Source organism: Myotis yumanensis, unplaced genomic scaffold, assembly GCF_028538775.1.
Source record: "Myotis yumanensis isolate MYYU_CA2020_CCGP unplaced genomic scaffold, mMyoYum1.0.hap1 SCAF_11, whole genome shotgun sequence".
In the NCBI taxonomy this organism is placed as follows: domain Eukaryota; kingdom Metazoa; phylum Chordata; class Mammalia; order Chiroptera; family Vespertilionidae; genus Myotis; species Myotis yumanensis.
Window position 1 is genome coordinate 11,175,274 of NW_027223762.1, and position 20,013 is coordinate 11,195,286.

At 56.0% G+C, this 20,013-nt stretch overlaps 1 protein-coding gene across 5 annotated transcripts in view; it reads right to left on the reverse strand.

Annotated features, from left to right (window-relative positions):
• Window positions 1-20,013, reverse strand: part of OTOF (otoferlin) — a 71,929-nt gene that overhangs the window by 35,751 nt on the left and 16,165 nt on the right. For 3 of the 5 annotated variants that reach the window (XM_070428848.1, XM_070428851.1, XM_070428847.1), the window contains exons 3-7: window positions 14,928-15,016; window positions 10,118-10,217; window positions 9,380-9,561; window positions 2,418-2,491; window positions 631-757 (exon numbers count right to left, since the gene is read on the reverse strand). In XM_070428848.1, coding sequence (XP_070284949.1) covers window positions 631-757; window positions 2,418-2,491; window positions 9,380-9,561; window positions 10,118-10,217; window positions 14,928-15,016 — 572 coding nt within the window. Of the gene's footprint in view, window positions 1-630; window positions 758-2,417; window positions 2,492-6,600; window positions 6,646-9,379; window positions 9,562-10,117; window positions 10,218-14,927; window positions 15,017-20,013 lie in introns of all 5 variants that reach the window. The other 2 variants (XM_070428849.1, XM_070428850.1) reach the window with 1 other exon arrangement.

Sequence of the window (20,013 nt, forward strand, 5' to 3'; positions counted from 1 at the left end):
GGACGAATGAGAGGGCACAGTCCTCTCATGGCCACGTGCAAGTCCCAGCTTGGAGGGCAGAGCCCTCCCGGCACAATTATAGCCAACAGCTGTAGCTGTAAGCTTGAACCTATGATCCGAACACGTGGCCCCACGTGCCTGAGTGATGTGGGCTTGATAGAGTGCAGGTGCATGTAATTGAGTAGGATTGAAACCCATGAGAATGTTGTAAACATCTTGACCACGCCCTTACTTTGCCTTGTGGAACCTGCTATAAAATAAAGACACGGGTTGTAGTCCGTGGCGCTGTCGCTAGCTCTCTCCATCACAGAGGACAGCGTCCCACCCAGACCCAGCTTTTATTCTCTTGTCTGTCTTTTTCTCAATCCTTCACCGCCCCCTCTCAGGCTCACTGAACCTGGCTGAGCTGGTTCGGCACATAAGGCACCCAGTGTGGGGCTGAGTATGCCACTTGCCGCAGGAGAGCTGAGAGAGACAGCCAGGAGAAGAAGAAAGGGGCAGGTTCAGATGAACCCAAATTCTAACATTCCTGCCTGGTTTGGGTGGGGGTGGGGGGGCAGTTGGGGATGTGGGGGGGGGCAGTTGGGGATGTGGGGGGGCAGTCGGGGACGTGGGGCTCTGCACACTCACCGCTTGTTGGAGACGTTGGTGGTGAGAGCTGTCACAGAAGCTAGAGACACGGAGTCTGGGTCCATCCCCTCCGCCAGCCGAATGCCCAGGCGGTCAAGGTCGTCCATCTCCAGCACTGCTGGCTCATCTGGGGAAGAAGAAAGGCTGGTTAGGTGGGCGGGACGGTGGGACAGTGACGGGGAAACCTTTTGCTTTGGCATCAGGGAAGCTAACAGTTAAATTTAAGGTGTAACTAGTAGCATCTGCTAAGAATATTATAGCCTGTATATCTACAGAGTTTCCTACCTCATCTTGATCTTTTATATCTGGTTTTAATTATATCTGGTTTTGCTTTTTTAAACATTGATTTTAATTATATCTGGCTTTGCTTTTTAAAATTTTAATAGAAAGTAACTCTTATTGTATGTTACTTAAGCACTGAGTAGTCTCATGGAAGAGGTAGGAAATAAAGGACATATACTTATATACCACTCGTAACAATAGCTACCATTTATTGAGTGGCTACCATGAGCCAGGCACTTTATACACATATCCCTAGTCCTCATAGCCATGCCCACCAACATGGGCACTATTTTCATGTCACACATGGGGAAACTGAGGCTTAGGAAGCAACTTATCCATGGAAAATAGCTGATGGAATTCAGAACCTAACCCTGTACTAATGTGTATTAATCCAATGAGACACAGAAATGATGATTCTAAGAAGCCACCCAAGGGTTGTTGGTTTGGGCCTCAGCCAGCAGCTGTGTCCTCTCCACAGCTGGAATTGGCATGGGGGCAAGAGGAGGGGAGAGGGATTCTGGGGCCAGTGGGCCACACAGTGGACACGGGGAGTGCAGCCAGGCGCCCCGAGGACCTGGGTCAGACAGCTACACACATCGTTGTCCATTCCATTCCTCCGTTTTCTGCCCGTCCTCCTCTTAAACAACTGTCTCACCCCCTCCCAGCCTGCTGCTCCAGGGGGGCCAGTGCCACCGGCCACTCCAGCCTCCGGGGCCCACCCTGCCTCTCTCCCCAAGGCCTTCCCTGCAGCCCCGTGGGAGGGAAAAGGCAGGATCTGGGCAAACATTCCCGGAGTCAGGTTTTGCCCCAGAAATAAGGAATTGGCCTAACAATGCCTGTTTTTTGTTATCCCTCCTCTGACTACAAATCTCTAGGCTTCTCGATGAAGAAAGCAGAATGGGGCAGAGGGCGGGAGGAGCTGTTCATAAATAGGCCCCTGGGCAGGGGGCTCTGCTCAGCTCTAGTCTAGAGTCCCAGTGGTTCTCAACCTTCCCGCGACCCTTTAATACTGTTCCTCATGTTGTGGTGACCCCCAATCATAAAATTATTTTCGTTGCTACTTCATAACTGTAATGTTGCTACTGTTATGAATCGTCATGTAAATATCTGATATGCAGGATGTATTTTCATAGTTACAAATTGAACATAATTAAAGCATAGTGATTAATCACAAAAACAGTATATAATTATATATGTGTTTTTTGATGGTCTTAGGCGACCCCTGTGAAAGGGTTGTTCGACCCCCAGGTTGAGAACCAACAGACCAAAAGAGATGCGGTTCCATCCTCCATCCTCAGCCCTCAGCCCTCAGCCCTCAGCCCTCACAGCGACCCCTGCCTGAGGGCCACGGTCAGGGTCTGGCTCCCCCACCAGCCAATGGGAGGCCAGGCCCCGCCCACGTGGCTCCACCGGCCAATCACAGGAGACCCTGACTGCAGAGAGGCGGGACTTGGTCTCAGGTGCAGAGAGATGGCTAGACCTAGGGCAGGTGCACGCGTTTGTACCTTGTCTTTGGGTTTCCTCCTTGTGGAGCCGGTTCTTCCCGAGCTTCATGGCGGAGAACACGCTCCTCCCGGTTCTGTGAGAGGAGCCGCCAGAATGAGGAGGTGGAGGGAGATGGATGCAAGGAGGAAGACACACCAACAGAAGAGCAAAACCCGAGCGAAAACGCGAGGGAAAGGGACACCCAAACCCCAGCCCCTCACCTACTGGTACCGAGATAAACTGGAAGCCAAGAGGGGGGATTCGGGCAGAGGAAACCCCACCCCTTTCCTTGCCCAGGCCTTCACACCCTGAGGAACAGGTGGGGAGCCAGCGACCAGAGAAGGTGGCCTGCGGTTGGCAGGCACCGCTTAATTGGAGCCCCTCGGGATCCTGGGCTGATCTCAGCCCTTCTCAGTCCAGTCTTAGAGCTCCAAGCTCCGCCAGTGCCCCAAGCTGCTCTTCTATGTCCCTGTCCCCCTCCCCCCGCCCCCCAGCCCCCCCTCTAATGGATGGAAAGCAAGCCAGCCAACCCGACACAAAGCATCAGAACAGAAGTCAGGAACAGGACTCAGAGGGACAGAGGCCGAGGTGCTGGGAGATGTGGTTGAAACTAGCTGCTCACTTCTCAGATGGCTCTGGTGCTCAAAGCCGGCCCCGTCTTTCCCAGCCTCCCTGTTCCCTGGGATCCTCCTTGGTCCCCAGTGAAAAGGAGGAAATAGGCTCTTTCCCATCTATCTTTGGTGCTGGCTTTAAAAAGGCCCCTTCGGTCTGCCCCCTCTCACTGTGGCATCTCCCCCTCCACCAGTCCCCAGGAACATATGGCAGACTCCATAGTTCCTACCTCTTCCTCTGGCTTGGTGTGGCCTTGTGCCCTCAGGTGAAAGGCCCTGCCGTCGGGGGGGCTGAGGGAAGGGGCAGGGGTCCTCACTGTCCCTTCTGTGCTATCCCCGCAGCCGAGCCTGTGATCCCTGGTGCCAGGAGGGACCAGGAGTAGGTTCAGCATGGGATAAAGTGCAGTATTCCATTACCCCATTAATACTGCATTAGTTGGACACCTGACTCCGTCCACTTCCCATTGCCCCTCCTCCTGGGTGTGGCCCTGTCCTCCTGTAGGCCCACGTGGGGTGAGGGGCAGGCGCCAACCCTAAACTCACCTATAGCTGAGCCACCCATCGTGGGCCCTGCATCTCCCTGTGGAGGCTTCACTATGGCTCTCAGGACCGCTGTTCTTTTTCTTTTCTTTTTAAAAATTTCTCCACTTCGTATCTTTTACAAGGACATTTGTTATTGGATTTAGGGCCCACCTGGATAATCCAATATGGTACCCTCATCTCAAGATCCTTAACTTAATTGCATCTGCAAAGATTCCTTTTCCAAATAAGGTGATATTCACAGCTTCCAGGAATTAGTACACAGACATACCTTTGTTTTTGTGGCTACCATTCAGCCCGCTACATTTTCCTTATATAGATGTAGCTTCCTAAGTTTCCGGGATGTGTTAGCTCAGTTAATAAACCCAGGAATGTTTTCCCAATAGTTAGTTATTCCACAGGCATATTACTTATCCAAGGCCTGTGCTCGTTAGGCTAGTCAACGTGAGTTGGGCGAAACCATTCTGTCCTGGGGGAGGTGGCCTAGAAACCTCAGTCCTCTCTACTCAGGGTTGGAGAGCCAATCTCATCCCCCCAAACCTGGCCCGATCCTAGCCCCAGGCCTTTTTTCCTCTTCATCTGCCGGGCAAGACATGGACAGGTGTCTGTGTCTGTCTCCCAACAAGAGAACAACCAAAACCATCCCTTTCATGTGGCACCAGCTCACAGTTTAGGAAGCACCTGGCATGTTCATGATTTCCTACAAAGGCATCAGGAAGCTGGGGCTGAATGATCCGCCTGCTCTCTCCAGCATCATGCTTTCCGGGGTGTAATAATGGGAGGAGTGGGGGCGGAAGGTGCTCTCAAGCAGGAAAATAGATGCCTTTGGAGTCTAGCACAGCGCCAGGTAATGGGAAGCAGCAGGCTTGCTACCCTTGGCAAAGGGCAAAGGTTCTTAATGAAATAAATGTTAATCGGTGAAATTTGAAGATTATCCAAGTGGATTAAAGATTTGTACTTTTAAAAAATCTAATCGTTTAATTAGGTCACTGGTGGCTGAGGTTTTTAAAACTAAAAGTCTGCATTTGGTCTAGGGCCGTGGTCGGCAAACTGCGGCTCATGAGCCACATGCGGCTCTTTGGCCCCTTGAGTGTGGCTCTTCCTAAGCCTTAGGAGTACCGTAATTAAGTTAATAACAATGTACCTACCTATATAGTTTAAGTTTAAAAAATTTGGCTCTGTTGACTAATGAGTTTGCCGACCATTGGTCTAGGGTGTTCTTTAATTACTAAAGATGTAATGTGAGAAAGCCAATAATCAACTTGGTGAAAAATTATTTTGCAACCAAGTGGTTCTTTTATTCATGGCTGCATGAAAGTAGGAGAAACAGGGCCAGGGGTGGTGGGCCTCTAGGATCCACTGAGGAATTATGATCACATTTGGGCTTCCCCTTCCTGGATTTGTCAAAGTCAGAATGCTATGCACCTACAGGCTAGAAGACCATGACTTCTCTCTAGAGAAAAGATTTTGAAGTTAGTTCACTCAAACTCTTTCTGCATCTACAGACCTGATGATTTCTTTGCTGGTTCCATGGCTCAGATCTAGAAGGATGTCATTGTGGTTGGGTGATGCACCGGGGGCCCCGAGGAGACCTTGGTGTTCATAATGTCTGGGAACGTTGGCCAAACTAAAGGTAGTGAGCTGGGTCCCACCAGTTTGGTCTCTCTATTATTCTGGAGGTTGTGACCTAGAGGGACGTGTCTGAAAATGAACAGCTAGCCGTGGCTGCCCAAGGCTTCTCCTTAAGACGGCATTCAATGGGACTGTCTGGTCTCATTAGCTCAGGCCTTAGGAGAAGCAAAATGCTGTGGCATAGAAGCAGAGTGTGGGGGTCTTCTCTGGATCACTTCAATGTCCACTTGGGGAACTGTTCTCCACGTGCTCCTTTGTGGGTTTCTCTCTCTTACTGTCCACGCTCCAGCACCGGTAATGTCATCACTGCAGCTCTTACAGTCATCTTTCAGGGTGTGTTGAATTTCAGTTAGTTTTGAATGTCTTCCCACATCCGGGCAGGACAGGTTGGCCCTTCATACAGGAACCTGTCTCCAAACTGGCCTGTTGGCACATGTGCCCTTGCCGTACGGCAGGCCAGGCAGCCCTATGCACTTACCCCCATGTTTGCCAGGGGACCTGGCTCCTCAGCTCTCCCCCGTGACCCACCCCCTTGCAAGGCCCGAGCAAAGAGCATCATGGAAACAGATTTCCCATCTCCCCAAACCAGACTCTCCCAGAATCTCACATACTCACAGGGAGAAGGGTGTCTCCATGGCTCTATTTTTAAATTTTCTTTACTGCAACTTTCACCTATTTCCACTGATTTCTCCCCAGTGGAGATAGAAATGAACAGCGTTGCCACACAATAACCGTCAGGAGCTTTCAAACCGGTTCCCACACTTTTGCTTCTTTAGGCTAAAGAGTTTCAACTTGTTTAATCTCCTCTTAGGAGTCCCATTTTCCTATCCTTTTAATCAACCTAAGGCTCGACCCTTGAAGTTAGAATAGTAAATGCCAGCTTACTTTATCTCATATGTTAATTGGAAATGGCAAGAGATTAGAACAGAGCAGTGCTAAGGAACCAGCCTTTACAGTGGACCTACTGTGTGCTCGTACTGTGAGACACTCCTTAGTTAGGCTTCCTTGGGCCTCCAGGACTTCATGTCCATCCGCCCAGCCCTGCCTTGCTTCTGAAGGTGGTCATTGGCTTCTTGAGCCTCCCCAACTCCTTTGATTTCACACCCTCCCTCACAGGGACACCTAAGGCCTGACTCTGGTGGGAGCTGAAAAGGGAAGTGGAAGCGGAATCAAGACTCTGAAAGGAGGGAGGAGGGAACGGAAATCAGAAGGCCCGGCCACTGCCCAACCCACCCTTATGCCTCCCTGTCCCTCACTCCCATGGTCAAGTGGCGAGACCGCCCTCTCCCTGCCATCCCCTGGTGCTGACTCCGCCAGGACAGCCCATGACTAAGCCTCCAACATGGGCCGTCCCAACATCCGCACCCTGTGGTGAGGACCCTTCGAGCCCTTGGGCTCCGCCCTGGCCTGGGACACCTACTTGTGCTCGCCATCTCTGCCTCCCTTGGTCTTCTCTTTGCCTTTGCTGAGTAGGGAGAAGAAATGAGGAGACAAGGGGATGTGTGTGAGAGGGTGCGGGCCAGAGACACTGCAGACTTAGCCCCTGGCCCTGCTGACCCCCATGCTCCCCACTGGCCTCTTGTCCCACAGTCCCCTCGCCCCACAGCCTCTCACTTCAGCACACCTAAGCCTGTAGGGCAGGGATCCCATAGGGCTGGGGAGAGAGGGACCTGGAGCGCTGATGAGGGCAGAGGCCTCAGGGTATCTGCTAATTTCCTCCACCCCAAGGACTAGTGATTTCTAAATGTGGGTCCCAGGTGATTCAGGGAACTCAGTTAGGGGAGCCTGGCTACCCTCCAGGCAGGAGCCATCCTACTCTTCCCCTAATCCCTTCCAGTGGAGTGGGGTCCTTCCAGGCCCCGAGGGCCTCTCAGAAGAAAGGTGGGCAGAAGGAGGTGGGACCATGGAGGGCAGGAGGGCCAGTAGGTGGAGAAAGAGAAGGAGAGAGTCTAGAGTCCAGGGAATCCAAGGAAAGCCCCAAGCCTCTAAGGCGGCTGTGAGACAAAAGCCTGCTCCTTTCCTTGTTCTTTCTATGATGTGGCTCCTAGTGCAGCTCACTGGCCTCACACAGAGGGAGAATGTGTGCATGTGAGTGCGTGCAAACACATGCGCACTTGTGTGTGCATGTGCACATGTGTGCTGAGTATCTCTTTGGAGATTGAGGCGAATACACACTGACATGCAAGGGCCTGGAGCCCCGGTTTTGTGCATCTGAGAGCAGAGTGCCCCTGGGGTTGGTGACTCATCCCCTCTCTGCAGTACTGACGGCTGGGATTGGGGGAGGTGCGGAGGACCCTGTGAGTAAGGGGACCCGCTGGCCAGGGTGCTGTGAAGCTCCAGCTACGGCCGTGTTTGTGTGAGAGCCCTTGGTGTGAAGTGGGGTGACCAGAGTTGAGAAGAAGTTCCATCCACAGCCTGGCCCACCCTTGTAGGCCTGAGAGAGGGACTGCTCGGTGCTGTGTGAGCCACAGCCACCCAGGTGGGCAGCCCTCTCGACTGTCCAGAGGCCCCAGAGAGCTGCTTCCCATGGCCACTGCCCCAGGATCCAGAGTATCCCTGGGTCCCTCAGGATCTCGGAGTTGGACGGGCCAGGATGCTCCCCCCATTCCCAGTACTGACCCAGAGGGGCTAGTGGCTTCCCCAAGTCACTCAGCTAGTTAGTGGCAATCAGGCAGGATGGGACTCGAACTTAGCTCTTCTGATTATTCAGAGTTAGCGCTTCTTTTCTTGCAATTGGTGGCCCTTTCATGGCTTCCAATCTTGTCCCCAGAAAACCCTTTCTCAGCCCACCTGCCATCTCAGACAGCCCCCTGCTAACACTCCCCTACAAGGGACAGAGGATGGGGACCCGCCTCCCTGGCTCCCCACCAGGTCTCGGCTTCTCCTCTCACCGTTTCCCGCCAGATTCCGGACCCTTTGATTGTCTAGCTGCCAAGAACCTGCCTGTCACCAGCCCTTACATGGGGCAGCACTTGGCACCCCAGTTACAACCTGTCCCTCAGTCCTCCCTTTGGCTCTCCCAACCACAGTCAGGGAGGCGTCTCATTTGTCCTGGCCCCCGTTTTACAGGAAGAGGGTCTGTGACTGGCCAAGGGCCACAAGGCTGGTAGGAGGCAGAGCTGGAGAACTCAGACCTGGACCTCCCCAGGCCAATCTGCAGGCTCTTTCCACCCTACCCAGCCTGGAGTCCAAGGAGGGCAGGCCCCAAGCTGGCCTGGGTGATGCCGCCCCGCCACAGCTGCCTGAAGGCAAAGGTCCAGCTGCATTTGTCACAGGCGTGGTTCCTTTGACCTTATTACTATGACCCCCAGGAGGCTCCCAGGGGTTCCTAAGCTCATATCTGTGTGTGCGTCCTGTGGTTGTGTGTGGTTGTGTGTGTGTGTGTGTGTGTGTGTGTGTGTGTGTGGTGGGGGGGGGGGGGTCCAAGTGCAAAGAAGAAAAACATATTTGTCCGATAAAAGTATCAAATTCAGTTCCATTAATGTGTGTTTTTTTCGGAACAGGGACTGAATACATTTACTTGGAAAGGAAAGGGTGGAAGGAGATTGGAGGAGATGATTGGAATGGAAGGAAGCATCTCCTCTCAAAACCCACCCATCCCTCCATGCGCCCTCCACTTACCTGCCTTTCACACATCATCGCCGGTGACCTAGGAGCCTCTGGACAATGTTTTACTAGCCCAGATTCTGCCTGTCTGGGCTCTAAGTGTAGTACAATTGTGCTCCCCCCCGCCCTTTTTTTTGGTAAAAATCGTGCATTTGGGAAGCACAGGCCTGGACACAGCTTCCTGTCAGCAGGAAGTTTGCAGGCATGAATTCTGGACACCAAGGGTGCTGGGATGTGTTCTCAACAGAAGAGAGGAGAGAGGCTGGGTCCCAATCGGGACCTCTGCTTCAATCTGGCAGGAAGAGGCCACCTTGCTGGGCTGTCACTGGCTGGGGCCAGGCGGCCTTGAACAGAGAGACCAGGCCTCCCTGCTCTCTGAGGGGGCAGGAGCCACTCTACTGCTCCGCTGTGAGTTCTGGAATAGGGGCCTGGGGTGGGGATGCTGCAGCAACACCTTTCTCCCTCTGCTATGCCTTTTGAGCCCCTCAGCCTGTTCCCTGGGCTCAGTCAGGCCTACGGGGGCCTCCTGGGGGCCTAGGCATCCACTCCGTGTCTTGGGGGGCAGTGGGCAGCCAGTGGTCCCAGCCTGTTACCTCCGGAAGCTCTTCTCGCCCGGTGGCCGGGAGTTGAGGCGGGAGCCGGGGAGCAGCCCATCCGTCTCCTGGCTGTCCTTCTCTTCCTCCTGAAGGGACTCGTCTCCCAGGAAGTCCCCGTCATCCCAGGAGCCCACGGTGCCGTCTGTGTCCTGATACCGGACCTCCACGCACAGGCTGGTCTGGAGGGAGAGAGAGGGCTGGTGAGCAGCGAGGACGGCAGCAGCAACCATAATCCCACACACGTGGCGGCTTTGTGATGTTTGCAAAGCGCTTTCCCATGCTTAGCTCAGTGGAGGAAGGCAAGCTGGGTGCTATCCTTCCCCATCTCCCATTTTGCAGATGAGAAAACAGAGGCTCAGAAAGATGGACATTCACAGTCAGCCAACCTAATAGGTTCCAGCTCTTGGCTCTATTCCTCCCGGTGCCCAAGGTCAGGGCCCGCCCTGGCGAGTTGAGCTTGGGTTGGGGGTGGACTCCCTGAGCCCACTGTCACATAGTCAAGAGCATCATCCAGTGTCCCAGGGAGTAGGTCACCCTCTGTCCTCCGAACCAGGGCTGCCTGGAGGGATGAGGGTGGCCTCCCTGAAATCAGCTGACCTGAGTCACCTCCTCCCGCCTCACGCTCCATCCATGAGGACGCCCCACCCCCAGCCACTCTGTGTGTGTGGGGAGGAGGTAACAGGCCCTCGGTGACCCCGCAGTGGGCAAGTCCAGGTGCTCTCTGGGGCCACCCACCTTGATGATAGCGTTGTTGTCATCAATCAGCGTGTCGGTCACCTCCACGTGGTTCTCCTCTACCACCTTCTGCAGCACCATGCGGAAGGTCCCGATGAGCCTGTGGACGCAGGGGGCATGGGCTTCAGGGGGAGAGGCCAGAGTGAGGAGGGACATCCCCAGAGGCTGTGAGGGGCAGGGAAGGGGAGAGCGGGCTGGAGAGAGGGAGGGCTTGTTCAGGCCGGGGCTGTGGAGGGTGGCCCCACAGCCAGGGTGGCATGGCCAGGAGGACATGTGACCCCCGACAACTGTGTGTGGTGTATGTGTGAGACCCATTTTCCCGGGAGTGCTCCAGGGCAGTGAGCACCCAGGGGGATGTTCACAGACCAAGGAGACAGGGTGGAATGGTGCAGCCTTCTGTTCTCTGGGTACATGGACTTGGGGTTCCGCTGAGCTCCTGCAGAGCAGCATCCAGATGCCCAGCGCAGAGGCTGCTGGGGAAGGACTGGGCCCGTGAGCAGCTCCTCCACGTTCAGCCTCCCTAACCGTGACCGCTGGCTCATGAATCCCCGTTTGTCAGTGTGATGCCCACCGGTGGCCATGCTGCAAGCTCCTCGAGGGTGAGGACCATGTGACGGCGGGATCCCCACACTCCCAGGGAGAGGCAGCCAGCGCTGTGAGCAGCACAGTCTTGGAGTTGGAGGCTTTTGACGGATTGGAAGCCCAGCTCTGACACTCACGGGCAAGTTGCCTGCTTCCCAGGCAGTTTACTTGGGCCCTCAGTCCCAGAGACTTGCACCCAGCACATCTGAGGTGTCCTTTATTGGACCAACTGAGACCCTCTGTGCCAAGACCTCATCAGAGCTCGGAGCACACAGCGCTCAGAAAGCAGCCTGGTGGTAGAGGGGTGCAGGGTTGGGGGAGGGGGGTGTTCCTGTGAGTGTCTCCAGGACAGGGTTGGGTCCCTGTTTCAGCCTCTATTTGACATTTCCAGCACATCAGAGATCTCAGCATCTGCTGGTTGCATTAACGAACACAGTGGGTGCCCAATGAATGCTGAGTTGACTCAAACCCCATTCCACCCTGTGGTTCGGAGGTGTTGCTCTGGGAGAAGGCGACTCCGCATGTGGATGAACACATACACAGCCCTTCCTGTTGAGGGACAGACACCGAGGGGGGCATCCACAGTGTGTGAGAGCTGGGGGCAGGGAGGCTGGGGCCATCTGGTGCTGCCCTTGGTTTATAGAGGAGGAAGGTGAGGAAGAGAAAACAGGAAGTGACATAGCCAATCAATGGCAGATCCAGGTGAGGGGAGGTATTGAGTGAATTCCCACTTAACACGCAGGGAGTCCATGACGGGAGGAAGTGGCGGGAGCAGGCACATTGGATGCATATGAGATGCTTCCCTCTGGAGCTCAGTCCCACCTGCCAGCCCGCCTCCCTCCCTGAGGGCAGAACTGTCCGTACCATTCCTCCCCTCTGAGCCTGAGTAGGCTTCTAGGAGCTTCTCCGACCTCGTTCCGCCTTAAGGCTTCTTCCCTCACAGCAGCCTGGCCTGTCTCCAGCTCGGGCAGTGCACAGAGACCAGGGCTGGCCTGGGCTCAGGGACCTGGACCCACGCCCCCCCCTCCCCACCCCTGCCTCCAGCTCAATTTTGTCTTTATAAAGTGAGGGAGGGGGGTTCCAGCTCCCGTACTGTGTGGACATTAGAACAGACCACAGGCATGAAAGAACACCCTGGTCTTGCAGCCCCCTCTTTCGGTTCTAACTCAGTGGTTCAAACTTCAACGCGAAGGGTCACCTGGAGGACCTGTTAAAACACAAAATACCGGGACCCACCCGCAGCCGGTTGCACTGGCCAATGTTTGATGACAGGCTGGGGGAGGGGAAAGGCAGGCCTGACCTGTAGCTTTTGCAACTTCATGGTGTACACACTCCCCCATGGCCAATTTCTGGCTTCCCAGGGGAAGTCACTGAACTTGAACTTGGAGTTGGGAGAGTCTTCCAGCCAGCACATCTGCTCCAGCTCCAGCTCAGCTCCGGCCCCGCCCCACCCCAGGGCATCTGATTCAGCAGGTGGGGCCAGAGAATGCGTATTTCTGACAAGTTTCTGATGCTGATGATGCTGGCTGCCGGGAGGTGGCGGGGGCACAATGAGAATTTGTTCTGCTGCTGCCCTTTGCTGACTGGAACTTCAGGCTTTTTGTTCCACTAGGAGCCGTTTAGCACCCCACGAAGGGGGCGCACTCAGGGACATCCTTCCCTGGCAGGTGCCCCAGAAGGCAGAGGAAGGCCCAAGGACAAGCAGAGAAGCTGCAAGGCGGCAAGACACCCCCAGGGGGCAGGATGGAGCTATTCCCCACAAGTGCTCAGAGAAGCTCTGGCGCCTTCCGGGCCTAGCTAAGGTTAGCGTCTCAGACCTTTAGACGTGGGAGCGGCCTGGAGGAGAGTGTGTGCAGCATTTTAGTAAGAAAAAGTCACTCAAACACCCTCAAGGACACGTTCTCAAGCCCCTGCCTGACTCCCCTCACGGGAGCTCACTGCCCCACGGCTACGCTCACAGCTAGTCCACCCGCCACGGCTTTAATCACACCGTCAGCCAAGGTCTGCCTTCTGGCAAACCCCCACCCTCCCCGCTCCTCATGCCCTGGCCCAAGCCCTGTGCACACACAGACTAAATGCCACCCTCAGAGGGAGGCAGTGTAGACGGCAGTGTAGAGAGCCAGGCTCTGAAGTCAGACAGAGGTGGCGTCTAAGGGGGATTCTGCCACCTGGCAGCTGTGTGACTTTGGCTAGTTTTCCGACCTCTCTGAGCCTCGCTTTTCCCCATCTCCCCAAAGAAGGTGATGCCCTCGCTTCGCTGTGCGGTGGTGAGAGCACCCAAGTGAACCTCCTCTGACACTGCACACTCAGATGTGGCCCCTCTCCCCACAATGTGCAGGGGGGGTGCTATCTGGACGGCTCATGCAGGGCTGGTCTCCTTCGCAGGATGGGCTTAAGTGCCCCTGAAAAGTGGAGGTGGAGCCCCTTCACTCTGGGGCAAGGAGCACTGACCTGGGGTCAGCAGGTTGAAGACCTGGCTCTGCCCTGACCCTGCTGTGGACCCTGGGCCAGGGCCCTCTCCAGGCCTCCATTTCCCCCAGGCTGTTAGGTGAAGGGGCTGGGACCCAACCTCCTGTCCTCTGACAACCTCCCCTAAGGGGCCCGTCCAGATTACCCATCACAGAGGGGGCACCCCCCACAGTGCCCACAGCTGCCCCGGAGGCCGGACTGGCCCCAGGGAGGATTCCCAGGTGCTTAGGCAGCAGGAAGGGGGGCTCAGCGCAGACAGCCTGCAGACTGACCACAGTGGAGCTGCAACCAGGCACCAGGACCTGTCAATAATTCATCGCTTTCCCCCGGGACCTGGTGTCAGGTGCCCGAGGCGGCCAGGCCTCCACTGCTGTCCTGGCTCCTGCATTATTCAGGAGCCTCAGGAGACCGGTGCCTGGGTCAGGCCACACACACGCGTGCGCGCGCACACACACACACACACACACACACACTCACATACACACACCTGCCAAGGGTCCTGGACAGGCAGAGGGAAGCACAAGACCCTCTGGACCCAACACTCATCCTCACGGTGAAGTCCAAGGTTCCTGAAGGCAGGGCCAAGCGGACCAGGGGTCTCCTGCTCCCTGACTTGGACAATTTCTCCCTCCTCCCTGCAGCCCCTGGAACCACTGGGCGGTGAGGGACCAGTTTCCAAGCTGCCCTCCACTTCCAGGACAAATCGGTCCCATTTCTCACACCATTTCATGTTTCTCCCAAATGCATCAGTCATGTGACTAGCTCTCACCTGGGGTGCCCTCAAGTCTTCTGGTTCCTGTTCCCAGGTCCCCCCCACCCCGGGCACCCTCTGACCCACGGAGACATGTATTTGTTCACTCAGACAAAGGCAGAGGGGCTTCCTGGGTGCCAGGCACCACCCCAAGCAGTGGGTATGGTTTTGCTGGTTAGCAAGCCCAGAGCAATTGGTTTTTGAACCCAAGGTAGGAATTGGTATTTATTATATTTAGCCATCATTCCAGACTGTTCGAATCATTCCGAATTCTGCTTGTCGCCCAAAGAGAAGGACGGGGATCTTGCCTGAACCTCTAGTAGTGGCCATGCTCACGTGGTAGGTGCGCTTCATGGCAGAATGTAAGCTCCCTGCGGATAGGCGCCTCCCTATCCCCAGCCCCTGGTTCTGTGCCTGACACACAGTAGGCACTCAGTAAACACTTGGGGGACTGAATGAGGAACAGACATCTATCTCATTTAGTTCTCACAGCTTCCCTATGAGGTAAGTACTTATCCTTTTTAGACATGAGTGTACTGAACTCGGAGAGATTATGTAACCCGCCCAGGCCCACACAGCAGATGGCTGAGCTGGGACCCGAGATCAGGTTTGCCCGACTCCTCAACCATCGGACTTTGCAGCCTCAGAGCTCTCGTCTTCCATGGTGAGGCAAGTTTGTCCTCAAGGCTACAGATGGTCTATTGGAGGATATTATCAGCCATGACATTACCTCTTGGATGGATAACTGTCGCCCAGTATGGTGTAAGGGGGAGACTTAAAGACGGGGACAGGAAGCACTGGGGACAGACGGGGCCAACAGGAGGATGAGGTGTTCTAGACCGACAATGGAGGGCTGGGGGACTCTGAGGACAACATGGGGGAGCAGAAGATCAATCTAGGGTAGGCTATGGGTGTGGGTCCCCTTTTAAACCCAAAGGAGAAGGCAGCTCACGGAGCAGGCAGGCCCCCAGCCCCTTCGACCCACCTCCCCTCCCACCCCACGCTTACTTGTTGCTGAAGACTTTGCTGTAGTTGAAGATCTGAATCTCGAGCACCTCATTGTTGTCGATGCTGCTGGCCACCGGCCACCGGAAGATCTGAGGAGAGAGGGATGGCTGTGGCCTTGGGTGGACATGACAGGAGGGGTATGGGGACTTGGAAGGATCCCAGGTAAGCTGGCCCCTCACATTGGCCCAGTCTACACAGGAGCAAGGTTCACATCTGGAATACCATCTAATTCCAACCACCCCAGCTGGAATGGGAGGAGATGTGGAGGACCTGAGTAGGCATCCCTGACCCACTCTGTCTCGGGCCACAGGCCTGAGAAACGAGAGAAGACCAGGCGTAAAGAGGATGACAGATTGGAGTAGTAAACCCTTCTGAACTTGACTTTGAATAACGGAAAATGACCAGAAAACCCCGAGGTCTACTCAAACTGCACTGAGCCATGGCATCCCGGGGGCGCTTGGCAGAGCAGTGGAAGGCAGGGACTTTTAAATTTTGTTTCATTTTTATACCCCATTGATTCAGACTGCTCAGTAGGCTAGAGAGAAATAATCATGATGGTAATAGTAACAACAGCTGCCATCGACAGAGAACTTTTTATTATGCTTTAGGTGCATTCATTCATTTAGTCTTTGCTACAACCCAAGAGGCTGCAACGTGTCCTCTGCTGTATGGACAGAGGCTCGGGCTCAGAGAAGCGGCAGGATCTAACGCTTGGTCGTTAGTGGTAGAGCAGGCCCTGGGGAGGCTTCTGGGAGCCCAGCCTGCAAGTCTGCCCTTTCAAAGCCACGCTTCCTTCTCCCAGTCTGGGGGCTGGGGGGCTGGGGGACACGGGCCAGTCTGGAAGGTCACTGCCAATGTGGGAAGGGACTATCTCAGAAAAATGGCCTTCCTGTCCCCTCTCTCTGGACTGACCAAGTCCCAGGGAGGCCCCTGATACCACCCCCTGCACCCCTCCCCTTGCCCTGTGGTTCAGCTGGAGCTGCAGGAGAGGGACGAAGATGCAGAGAAGGGAGGGTCCTGAGCAGGGCCTTGGGCTGGAAGGAAGAGGGCAGGTGAGGGGGGCCTGGCTCAGCCGGCCTGGCCCACAGGCCCCGTTAAGCAGCTCCTGCTCCCGCTGCTGCCTGGCTGCTTCCAGCTCAGCCGAGTCTGCGGTTTGCTTAATGAAGTTGCTTTTGTTGGGCTTCGGGGAAATAAACAGGCGCATGAAGGCCGGAATCAGTAGCTCGGTGCTGAGGGGAGAGGGCTGGGGAGCCACCAACGTCCGTTTTCTTGGGATGAAGGGGCAGGGGCGTTTGATCTACCCGAGGGTCTGTGGGTGGGGTTTGGGCTTTGAAAGGAGAGAAAGATGAGAAGAAAAAGGAGATGACGTTGGAGGAAGAGGGTGTTGAAAGTGACATTAACTGGGTGAACACAGAAGTCATTTTGAGGAAAAGAGACCTGGAGAAGGAAACTGTTTGTGACTTCTGTTTGCCCATCACCACCCACTTGCCCAGCGATGGAGGATGCATGGGCCACAAGGGCCCTCGGGAGTAAACAGCTGACCATCCTTAGCCAGTTTGCGGATAGGGAGAGGGGAGGGGAGCCTCTGACAGGAGGTGAGAGTCCAGAGGAAGCAGGCGGATATGGGGCTCGGAGCCCTTTAAGGAATGTTTCCAGGAAGGAGCCCCAGGAGGAGAGAATGTGAGCAAGTAACTCCTAGAGCGGGGCCCGGCCGGGTTGTCACTACCGGCACCAGAGACTGAGCCCTCCTCTGGGCTTTCATGACGAGAGGAAGGAGAGGCTTGAGCGTGAGTCCCATACGCTTCTTTCACCGCTGGCTTCCTCCCCCTTGAATATTCTTCCCTCTCCCCGCGCTTCTCCTCCCCACTTTCCATCCACCCACACTCTCCCTGGTCTCTCCATTTCCCTTCTCTCCTGTTTGCTCCTCTGTTATCACCCCATCATTTCAACCCTATATTAGTTTCCCTTCTCTCTCTCTCTCTCACCCCCCTCCCCCTCCCTCCTAGGCCAGCACCTAGCAGAGGTTCTCAAGTCTGCTAGCACATGAGAATCACTTCTGGAACCTTTAAGAAATCCCCAGGCCCACCCTGCACCTGAGACTGATTAACTGAGTCCCCGCGTGGGGTCCAGGTGTCAGTATGGGAAGAGCCCCCAGGCGATGCCATGTGTGGCCAAGTTTGAGGAGCGCTGCTCGAGGGAAGACCTTCCTGGTGGAGGCAAGCGTCAGCTCCCCCCGCCCCCTCTCCAGCCCACCTGCCCTCTCCCTCTGGGGTTTGGATCAGGCAGGACTTCGCAACCTGAACCAGCCTCCTAGCTCCAGGGAAGTGGCTTAAGGACGGGACTTGGGGCCCAGGGTGCTCTTTGCTACCTCCATTTGGCCCCCTTAGAAGCAGAGGCACCGGCTGTGGCTTGGTTTGAATTTTTCTTGGCTGAGGGGTTGCAGGAGCCTGGGGAGTGCGGGGCTGTGACCCAGTTCTCCAGCCCCAGACTTGGCCGTGACCTGGCTGGCCAGGGCGGCAGAGTTCTGCGTCCTATCGGCCCAGCAATCTAGGACTCCACGGAAAGGTTTCCCTGGTGCAGGCTGGAGAATGACCTGGGTTATCCTAGCTTCACCGACTGGTCTGGAATGACCTAAATCGGCAGGACAATATCCTTAAAAGGACAGTCTTCTAGATTTCGGAGGGGAAAATCTTAGGGTGTGGTGCAAAGCTTTAGGGTTCAATGGGGAGAGACTGTCTTGGGAATTTAAAGACTTAAGACTCAACTTGGGTTTATTCTTTCACTTGGCAATATCCCCTGAGTCCTGGGTTGGGTGCCAAGCCAACGATGAACTAGACAGGTACACTCCTGGCCCCTCAGAGCTCGCAGCCCATGACTTCCAGGTAAAAGCAAAGTGGGCAGATGCGATCCCCTTGACCCTCCACCCCGAGGGCTCAGAAGGCCCCTCGTCCCTCTTTGCTCTGGGTCCATCTCCCCACTAGACTGAGCCCCCCTGAGGCAGGAATGAGTCCTGTCCACTTTGCAAGTGGCCATAGGCTGTGGAATCAGATGAGCTTGGGTTCAAACCCTGAAGTGGCTACTTATCACCTGGGATGATGCCCACCCAGGGGGTTATAGCCCCGTGTAAAGCTCTCAGCCCGCCCCGCCGCATGCTGAGCACTCAGCAAAGAGCAGCTGCTTTTCTTACTCTTCCTGCAAGTGCTATTGTCATCTGGCCGCTCCTGTGGGGTCTGGCCACATGGGGCCTGGCTTAGAGCCAAACTGGCTGGACGTGGGTCTGGTGTGGCCAGTCCTGTTCCTCCAGGGCAGGGCCGCTGCTGGCTGCTGGCCTGGCAAAGCCTCTCTCTCTCTCTCTCTCTCTCTCTCTCTCTCTCTCTCTCTCCAGAGCTGTAAGTTAAATGCAGGATCTCAGGTTCCAGCCTCTGGGAAAGGAGACACTGCATCCAGGCTCCGTTTCCACCCATTGTTGTCCACAGCATTGTTTTCCCTCCGCGGCCCCCTCCTCCCGCTCAGCCCAGCCTGCAGCAGCCCCTGTCATCCTTGTCTGAGTAGAGGAGGGGGTTTGCTTTCCTGTCTTTTATTTCATTGTTCAGCCATGCGCCGTTCTGTCAGGCGGGCAGAGCAAGGCGCATACCCCCATTTTACAGAAGGGGAACCCGAGGCCCAGAGAGGGTGAGTGGCCAGCCCAGGGCCACACAGTCTGTCAATGCCTCAGTGAGGACTGCAGCCCAGGGCTCATGACTCCCAGCCAGTGTGCTTTGTACCAGTGAGCTGGTTCCAGGGCCGTGGGCGCAGTAGGGACGAGAAAAGGGATTTCTGGGAAGCCAAGAGGCCTGCAGAGGTTTTGTGAGGAGCAGCTGAGGTTCCCTTCTAAGCTTGTCCTGGGGTCACTGGCAGGAAGTTCAGGATTTGTCCGCTCCAGGCTGGGGAGGCAGGTGCAAGCCTGGGCGCAGCTCCCCTGGGCCCTCCCTGAGCCGGGGTGGGAGGCTGGCCTCTCCTGCTTTGTGGGGTGTGCGCTGCTGACCGGTGGTGGCCAGGCGTGGCCACTTCTCAGAGGGAGAAATGGAGGCAGTGGGGGGGAAGGAGGGGGGGTAAAGAGACTCCCACCCAACAAAACCTCGCGGGGGTGGCCATGCCCAGGAGTAGCTACATCCTGAGGAGGCTTCAAATCAAACCTAGAAGTGAACTTTGAACCCCGGCTTTGCCCCTCACAGCTCTGCCACGGGGGTCAGGGGGGGGGGGAGGGGGGGCACTCGTGTTCTCAGAGCCTGCGTTTCATCCTCTGCAGGTGGAGGTTGGGTGGAGGAGGACTCGCTCAGGAGGCAGCTGAGTGCTGCTGCTGCTGCTGGAAGCTGCTGTCATGATCCTCTGATGGCTGTTGTGGGGGGGGGGGAGTGCCAGAGGGTCCTGAGCGCCCCAAGTCATTTAGCATCCTTGCCCCCATTCCACTGAGTGCCAGGGGTCGCCCCTGTGACAACCAGAAACGCCCCTGACCGCCCCTGGGTGAGCGGGACCTTCCCCAGGTGAGAACCGCTTCTTCCCATCTCAGGGCTCCTCTCTGACAGTGGCGCGTGCTTCTGCTCATCCCTCCTTGGCGTCCGCCCCTTCCCTGGTCTCTCCCCACTGGCACAGGGGCTCCCCAGGCCCAGGTTCCTGCACGAATCCTCATCCGTGTGCTGTTGAGCCTGGGGGCTGGCTAGGTGCTAGAACACGGTCCCTTGCTGGGGGGCCGCATGGACTGACTCTCCAGCTGCCCCACGCCAGGTAGCGCTGGGAAGGACACAGTGATTAACTTCGAATGTCATGTATACCTGTGGCTCAGGTGTCCCGGGGGCAGTTAATGGAAAGGAGTGGCAGTGCCCTTGGAGGGGCATCAGGTTGCTCACTGGCTGGAGGCCTGGGTGGACATGTCCCCTGGGAGACTTGGTGAGGGGGAGGGAGTCGGGTGCTTTGCCTGACCGACTGCAGGCCGAGGCCCAGGGAGGCGGGACTGTGGGAGAGTGGGCCAGGCAGCCTGCATCTTCACCAACCAGCCGCTTCCTCTCGGGGCCCTGATTGAGGGAATAAGGAGAGGAAGAGGATGGGC